Source organism: Salmo salar, unplaced genomic scaffold, assembly GCF_965601325.2.
Source record: "Salmo salar unplaced genomic scaffold, fSalSal1 ptg000206l, whole genome shotgun sequence".
Taxonomy (NCBI): domain Eukaryota; kingdom Metazoa; phylum Chordata; class Actinopteri; order Salmoniformes; family Salmonidae; genus Salmo; species Salmo salar.
The window spans coordinates 531,008-540,000 of record NW_027675329.1 but is presented as its reverse complement, the minus strand read 5'-3'; the positions used below and the strand labels follow the sequence as shown (position 1 = coordinate 540,000).

The following is an 8,993-nucleotide window of genomic DNA, read 5'->3' as shown; positions in this document are numbered from 1 at the left end:
GTATCTATCTGACTCCTCATATTTCTCTGATTTGATCTCTGCTGTGCTCTAATCAAAGACAGGGTAGATACAGTATCTGACTTAACTTATTGTTCTGACTCCCCTCATTGGTCTCTGCTCTTCTCCCAGATTCCTGTCAGCTCACACTGGACCCAAACACAGCACGCACACACCTCTCTCTGTCTAAAGGGAACAGAAAGGTGACCTGTACAGACCAAGTCCAACCATATCCTGGTCATCCAGACAGATTCACCAACCATTACCAGGTTCTGTGTAGAGAGGGTCTGTCTGGACGCTGTTACTGGGAGGTGGAGAGGACTGGTGGTGTTGATACAGCAGTCTCATATAAAGACATCAGCAGAACAGAGAGAGGTAATAGATTTGGATACAATAACAAGTCCTGGAGTTTACTGTGCTGTAGTGATGGTTATTATTTCAGACACAATAATGTTGTGACTAAAGTATCAGACCCTCAGTCCTCCAGAGTAGGAGTGTACCTGGATCACAAGGCAGGTACTCTGTCCTTCTACAGTGTCTCTGACACAATGACCCTCCTCCACAGAGTCCAGACCACATTCACTCAGCCCCTCTATCCTGGGTTTAATATCTATTATAATAGTACTGCTGAGCTGGTTAAACTGTAGTAGGGTCCACATAGATACTAGTCATGCTGGTGTAGTCTATAGCTGAGCTGGTTAAACTGTAGTAGGGTCCACATAGATACTAGTCATGCTGGTGTAGTCTATAGCTGAGCTGGTTAAACTGTAGTAGGGTCCACATAGATACTAGTCATGCTGGTGTAGTCTATAGCCGAGCTGGTTAAACTGTAGTAGGGTCCACATAGATACTAGTCATGCTGGTGTAGTCTATAGCTGAGCTGGTTAAACTGTAGTAGGGTCCACATAGATACTAGTCGTGCTGGTGTAGTCTATAGCTGAGCTGGTTAAACTGTAGTAGGGTCCACATAGATACTAGTCATGCTGGTGTAGTCTATAGCTGAGCTGGTTAAACTGTAGGAGGGTCCACATAGTTACTAGTCATGCTGGTGTAGTCTATAGCTGAGCTGGTTAAACTGTAGTAGGGTCCACATAGATACTAGTCATGCTGGTGTAGTCTATAGCTGAGCTGGTTAAACTGTAGTAGGGTCCACATAGATACTAGTCATGCTGGTGTAGTCTATAGCTGAGCTGGTTAAACTGTAGTAGGGTCCACATAGATACTAGTCATGCTGGTGTAGTCTATAGCTGAGCTGGTTAAACTGTAGTAGGGTCCACATAGATACTAGTCCATGCTGGTGTAGTCTATAGCTGAGCTGGTTAAACTGTAGTAGGGTCCACATAGATACTAGTCATGCTGGTGTAGTCTATAGCTGAGCTGGTTAAACTGTAGTAGGGTCCACATAGATACTAGTCATGCTGGTGTAGTCTATAGCTGAGCTGGTTAAACTGTAGTAGGGTCCACATAGATACTAGTCACGCTGGTGTAGTCTATAGCTGAGCTGGTTAAACTGTAGTAGGGTCCACATAGATACTAGTCACGCTGGTGTAGTCTATAGCTGAGCTGGTTAAACTGTAGTAGGGTCCACATAGATACTAGTCACGCTGGTGTAGTCTATAGCTGAGCTGGTTAAACTGTAGTAGGATCCACATAGATACTAGTCATGCTGGTGTAGTCTATAGCTGAGCTGGTTAAACTGTAGTAGGGTCCACATAGATACTAGTCATGCTGGTGTAGTCTATAGCTGAGCTGGTTAAACTGTAGTAGGGTCCACATAGATACTAGTCGTGCTGGTGTAGTCTATAGCTGAGCTGGTTAAACTGTAGTAGGGTCCACATAGATACTAGTCGTGCTGGTGTAGTCTATAGCTGAGCTGGTTAAACTGTAGTAGGGTCCACATAGATACTAGTCATGCTGGTGTAGTCTATAGCTGAGCTGGTTAAACTGTAGTAGGGTCCACATAGATACTAGTCATGCTGGTGTAGTCTATAGCTGAGCTGGTTAAACTGTAGTAGGGTCCACATAGATACTAGTCATGCTGGTGTAGTCTATAGCTGAGCTGGTTAAACTGTAGTAGGGTCCACATAGATACTAGTCATGCTGGTGTAGTCTATAGCTGAGCTGGTTAAACTGTAGTAGGGTCCACATAGATACTAGTCATGCTGGTGTAGTCTATAGCTGAGCTGGTTAAACTGTAGTAGGGTCCACATAGATACTAGTCATGCTGGTGTAGTCTATAGCTGAGCTGGTTAAACTGTAGTAGGGTCCACATATATACTAGTCATGCTGGTGTAGTCTATAGCTGAGCTGGTTAAACTGTAGTAGGGTCCACATAGATACTAGTCATGCTGGTGTAGTCTATAGCTGAGCTGGTTAAACTGTAGTAGGGTCCACATAGATACTAGTCATGCTGGTGTAGTCTATAGCTGAGCTGGTTAAACTGTAGTAGGGTCCACATAGATACTAGTCATGCTGGTGTAGTCTATAGCTGAGCTGGTTAAACTGTAGTAGGGTCCACATAGATACTAGTCATGCTGGTGTAGTCTATAGCTGAGCTGGTTAAACTGTAGTAGGGTCCACATAGATACTAGTCATGCTGGTGTAGTCTATAGCTGAGCTGGTTAAACTGTAGTAGGGTCCACATAGATACTAGTCATGCTGGTGTAGTCTATAGCTGAGCTGGTTAAACTGTAGTAGGGTCCACATAGATACTAGTCATGCTGGTGTAGTCTATAGCTGAGCTGGTTAAACTGTAGTAGGGTCCACATAGATACTAGTCATGCTGATGTAGTCTATAGCTGAGCTGGTTAAACTGTAGTAGGGTCCACATAGATACTAGTCATGCTGGTGTAGTCTATAGCTGAGCTGGTTAAACTGTAGTAGGGTCCGCATAGATACTAGTCATGCTGGTGTAGTCTATAGCTGAGCTGGTTAAACTGTAGTAGGGTCCGCATAGATACTAGTCATGCTGGTGTAGTCTATAGCTGAGCTGGTTAAACTGTAGTAGGGTCCACATAGATACTAGTCATGCTGGTGTAGTCTATAGCTGAGCTGGTTAAACTGTAGTAGGGTCCACATAGATACTAGTCGTGCTGGTGTAGTCTATAGCTGAGCTGGTTAAACTGTAGTAGGGTCCACATAGATACTAGTCGTGCTGGTGTAGTCTATAGCTGAGCTGGTTAAACTGTAGTAGGGTCCACATAGATACTAGTCGTGCTGGTGTAGTCTATAGCTGAGCTGGTTAAACTGTAGTAGGGTCCACATAGATACTAGTCGTGCTGGTGTAGTCTATAGCTGAGCTGGTTAAACTGTAGTAGGGTCCACATAGATACTAGTCGTGCTGGTGTAGTCTATAGCTGAGCTGGTTAAACTGTAGTAGGGTCCACATAGATACTAGTCATGCTGGTGTAGTCTATAGCTGAGCTGGTTAAACCGTAGTAGGGTCCACATAGATACTAGTCATGCTGGTGTAGTCTATAGCTGAGCTGGTTAAACCGTAGTAGGGTCCACATAGATACTAGTCATGCTGGTGTAGACTATAGCTGAGCTGGTTAAACTGTAGTAGGGTCCACATAGATACTAGTCATGCTGATGTAGTCTATAGCTGAGCTGGTTAAACTGTAGTAGGGTCCACATAGATACTAGTCATGCTGGTGTAGTCTATAGCTGAGCTGGTTAAACTGTAGTAGGGTCCACATAGATACTAGTCATGCTGGTGTAGTCTATAGCTGAGCTGGTTAAACTGTAGTAGGGTCCACATAGATACTAGTCATGCTGGTGTAGTCTATAGCTGAGCTGGTTAAACTGTAGTAGGGTCCACATAGATACTAGTCATGCTGGTGTAGTCTATAGCTGAGCTGGTTAAACTGTAGTAGGGTCCACATAGATACTAGTCATGCTGGTGTAGTCTATAGCTGAGCTGGTTAAACCGTAGTAGGGTCCACATAGATACTAGTCATGCCGGTGTAGTCTATAGCTGAGCTGGTTAAACCGTAGTAGGGTCCACATAGATACTAGTCATGCCGGTGTAGTCTATAGCTGAGCTGGTTAAACCGTAGTAGGGTCCACATGGATACTAGTCATGCCGGTGTAGTCTATAGCTGAGCTGGTTAAACCGTAGTAGGGTCCACATGGATACTAGTCATGCCGGTGTAGTCTATAGCTGAGCTGGTTAAACCGTAGTAGGGTCCACATAGATACTAGTCATGCCGGTGTAGTCTATAGCTGAGCTGGTTAAACTGTAGTAGGGTCCACATAGATACTAGTCATGCCGGTGTAGTCTATAGCTGAGCTGGTTAAACTGTAGTAGGGTCCACATAGATACTAGTCATGCTGGTGTAGTCTATAGCTGAGCTGGTTAAACTGTAGTAGGGTCCACATAGATACTAGTCATGCTGGTGTAGTCTATAGCTGAGCTGGTTAAACTGTAGTAGGGTCCACATAGATACTAGTCATGCTGGTGTAGTCTATAGCTGAGCTGGTTAAACTGTAGTAGGGTCCACATAGATACTAGTCATGCCGGTGTAGGCTATAGCTGAGCTGGTTAAACTGTAGTAGGGTCCACATAGATACTAGTCACGCCGGTGTAGTCTATAGCTGAGCTGGTTAAACTGTAGTAGGGTCCACATAGATACTAGTCACGCTGGTGTAGTCTATAGCTGAGCTGGTTAAACTGTAGTAGGGTCCACATAGATACTAGTCACGCTGGTGTAGTCTATAGCTGAGCTGGTTAAACTGTAGTAGGGTCCACATAGATACTAGTCACGCTGGTGTAGTCTATAGCTGAGCTGGTTAAACTGTAGTAGGGTCCACATAGATACTAGTCGTGCTGGAGTAGTCTATAGCTGAGCTGGTTAAACTGTAGTAGGGTCCACATAGATACTAGTCATGCCGGTGTAGTCTATAGCTGAGCTGGTTAAACTGTAGTAGGGGCCACATAGATACTAGTCATGCTGGTGTAGTCTATAGCTGAGCTGGTTAAACTGTAGTAGGGTCCACATAGATACTAGTCATACTGGTGTAGTCTATAGCTGAGCTGGTTAAACTGTAGTAGGGTCCACATAGATACTAGTCATGCTGGTGTAGTCTATAGCTGAGCTGGTTAAACTGTAGTAGGGTCCACATAGATACTAGTCATGCTGGTGTAGTCTATAGCTGAGCTGGTTAAACTGTAGTAGGGTCCACATAGATACTAGTCATGCTGGTGTAGTCTATAGCTGAGCTGGTTAAACTGTGGTAGGGTCCACATAGATACTAGTCGTGCTGGAGTAGTCTATAGCTGAGCTGGTTAAACTGTAGTAGGGTCCACATAGATACTAGTCGTGCTGGTGTAGTCTATAGCTGAGCTGGTTAAACTGTAGTAGGGTCCACATAGATACTAGTCGTGCTGGTGTAGTCTATAGCTGAGCTGGTTAAACTGTAGTAGGGTCCACATAGATACTAGTCGTGCTGGTGTAGTCTATAGCTGAGCTGGTTAAACTGTAGTAGGGTCCACATAGATACTAGTCGTGCTGGTGTAGTCTATAGCTGAGCTGGTTAAACTGTAGTAGGGTCCACATGGATACTAGTCATGCCGGTGTAGTCTATAGCTGAGCTGGTTAAACTGTAGTAGGGTCCACATGGATACTAGTCATGCCGGTGTAGTCTATAGCTGAGCTGGTTAAACTGTAGTAGGGTCCACATAGATACTAGTCATGCCGGTGTAGTCTATAGCTGAGCTGGTTAAACTGTGGTAGGGTCCACATAGATACTAGTCATGCCGGTGTAGTCTATAGCTGAGCTGGTTAAACTGTAGTAGGGTCCACATAGATACTAGTCATGCCGGTGTAGTCTATAGCTGAGCTGGTTAAACTGTAGTAGGGTCCACATAGATACTAGTCACGCCGGTGTAGTCTATAGCTGAGCTGGTTAAACTGTAGTAGGGTCCACATAGATACTAGTCACGCTGGTGTAGTCTATAGCTGAGCTGGTTAAACTGTAGTAGGGTCCACATAGATACTAGTCATGCTGGTGTAGTCTATAGCTGAGCTGGTTAAACTGTAGTAGGGTCCACATAGATACTAGTCATGCTGGTGTAGTCTATAGCTGAGCTGGTTAAACTGTAGTAGGGTCCACATAGATACTAGTCACGCTGGTGTAGTCTATAGCTGAGCTGGTTAAACTGTAGTAGGGTCCACATAGATACTAGTCATGCTGGTGTAGTCTATAGCTGAGCTGGTTAAACTGTAGTAGGGTCCACATAGATACTAGTCGCGCTGGTGTAGTCTATAGCTGAGCTGGTTAAACTGTAGTAGGGTCCACATAGATACTAGTCGTGCTGGTGTAGTCTATAGCTGAGCTGGTTAAACTGTAGTAGGGTCCACATAGATACTAGTCGTGCTGGTGTAGTCTATAGCTGAGCTGGTTAAACTGTAGTAGGGTCCACATAGATACTAGTCGTGCTGGTGTAGTCTATAGCTGAGCTGGTTAAACTGTAGTAGGGTCCACATAGATACTAGTCATGCTGGTGTAGTCTATAGCTGAGCTGGTTAAACTGTAGTAGGGTCCACATAGATACTAGTCATGCTGGTGTAGTCTATAGCTGAGCTGGTTAAACTGTAGTAGGGTCCACATAGATACTAGTCATGCCGGTGTAGTCTATAGCTGAGCTGGTTAAACTGTAGTAGGGTCCACATAGATACTAGTCACGCTGGTGTAGTCTATAGCTGAGCTGGTTAAACTGTAGTAGGGTCCACATAGATACTAGTCACGCTGGTGTAGTCTATAGCTGAGCTGGTTAAACTGTAGTAGGGTCCACATAGATACTAGTCACGCTGGTGTAGTCTATAGCTGAGCTGGTTAAACTGTAGTAGGGTCCACATAGATACTAGTCATGCCGGTGTAGTCTATAGCTGAGCTGGTTAAACTGTAGTAGGGTCCACATAGATACTAGTCACGCTGGTGTAGTCTATAGCTGAGCTGGTTAAACTGTAGTAGGGTCCACATAGATACTAGTCGTGCTGGTGTAGTCTATAGCTGAGCTGGTTAAACTGTAGTAGGGTCCACATAGATACTAGTCGTGCTGGTGTAGTCTATAGCTGAGCTGGTTAAACTGTAGTAGGGTCCACATAGATACTAGTCGTGCTGGTGTAGTCTATAGCTGAGCTGGTTAAACTGTAGTAGGGTCCACATAGATACTAGTCATGCTGGTGTAGTCTATAGCTGAGCTGGTTAAACTGTAGTAGGGTCCACATAGATACTAGTCATGCTGGTGTAGTCTATAGCTGAGCTGGTTAAACTGTAGTAGGGTCCACATAGATACTAGTCATGCTGGTGTAGTCTATAGCTGAGCTGGTTAAACTGTAGTAGGGTCCACATAGATACTTCAATAAAAGCCCCACCTCCTCTCGCTCAGCCATTCTAACAGTGGAAGCCAGGATCTGTGAGAAACTATGATAATAAACTGTGAACAATAATGAAGCCATGTTTTCTGTGTGAGTGAGGATGTATTATTTAATTCTGTGATAACTTTATGTAATACATCCTCTGTTTCCTAACTGAATAAACATTTTAACATAGTAGTTGGTTCAGTCTGATCATCTCATGTTGGAACTTTATTTTAACCCTTTTTCACTATTTTTATTTACATTTTTTTCATGACAAATTCCATTTTTACACATTTTTCCCCCACTCTCTACTTTGTACATTGACAAAGAGGTGGGACTCTGTCGTTTTTTCTGACAAGTTCTCTCATTGATCTCAGGTTCAGCCACCAGGGGGCACCCACCCTCCATGAAAACTTTCATAGGCTCTCTTTCACTCAGTAATCATGTAACAAGTGGACAGGCTCCCAGAGGCAGGGCAATCAAAGGCTCCAAGTCACTGAAGTGCCCATCAGCCCAGCCATTGTTATTATTCCTACCAGCCGTTCTACAGTCCCTGAAGTGGGTTGATTAGTAGGTTGGAACCCCGTTACAACGGACACTTTACAATGACGCAACAATCAGCCTTTGAGCTGGACACACTCATTTAGAACGCTTGTTTAGAACGCTGTTTTAGAACACTCATTTAGAACGCTCGTTTAGAACGCTTGTTTAGATCGCTGTTTTAGAACACTCATTTAGAACGCTCATTTAGAACGCTCGTTTAGAAAGCTCGTTTAGAACCCTCTATAAAACGGACAGTTTCCAATGACGCAACAATCAGCGTTTGAGCTGGACACACTTTTTCAGAAACTATTTACACAAAAACACACACAGTCCTTACAAAGTTTATCTCCTGAATGTGACCAGTTTATTTTTGGATGCAAATGGTTCAGATATTCACAGAAGTATATTTATATATATATATATATATCAACCCAGCAGATTGTTACATCTCTGAAAAAGATACTGTAACCTACCTCGGTGTAAAGATCACCAAAAATCTTAAGGCTATGAATGATCTTAATTTGAACCCTGTAACTGAATCTGTCAAAAAAAAAATTATCCTCATGGTTAGGGAGGGATTTAAGTCTTCAAGGAAGGGTGCTTTTATCCAAAGCTGAGGGGCTATCTCGTGCATCCTATCTTTTTTCATCTATTGACATTCCCAAATCCACTTGCTGTACCTTAGATAGGCTTTTGTACAACTTCATATGGAAAAACATGCCACATAAGATAAAAAGAGATGTTATCACCAACAGGGTTTGTGATGGCGGTCTAAATGTCTTAGATTTCACTCTCTTCAATCAGATATCAAAGGTCAGCTGGATTAAAAGGTACATAAAAAATCCTCATAGCTTCTGGAATATTATACCTCATTTTGTTTTTCAGAAGTTCGGCGGGCTTAATTCTTTACTACAATGTCCATATATTGTGGGTAAAATTCCTGTGAAACTGGCGGTTTTTCACAAGCAGGCTTTAATGTGCTGGGCTTTGTTGTATAAACACAACTTTTCACCTCATAAATGTTTTATTTGGAACAATGGGTCAATATTACATAGAAATAAGATGTTATTTAACCATAAATGGTTCTCG

General features: G+C 43.4%; 1 protein-coding gene across 1 annotated transcript in view; it reads left to right on the top strand.

Annotated features, from left to right (window-relative positions):
* LOC145867110 (tripartite motif-containing protein 16) overlaps nt 1-1,988 on the top strand; it is a 13,470-nt gene extending 11,482 nt beyond the window's left edge. Inside the window, exon 6 of the mRNA XM_082971156.1 lies at nt 130-1,988. Coding sequence (XP_082827282.1) covers nt 130-644 — 515 coding nt within the window. The 3' untranslated portion in view covers nt 645-1,988. The remainder of the gene's footprint in view (nt 1-129) is intronic.
* Nucleotides 1,989-8,993: the final 7,005 nt, after the last annotated feature.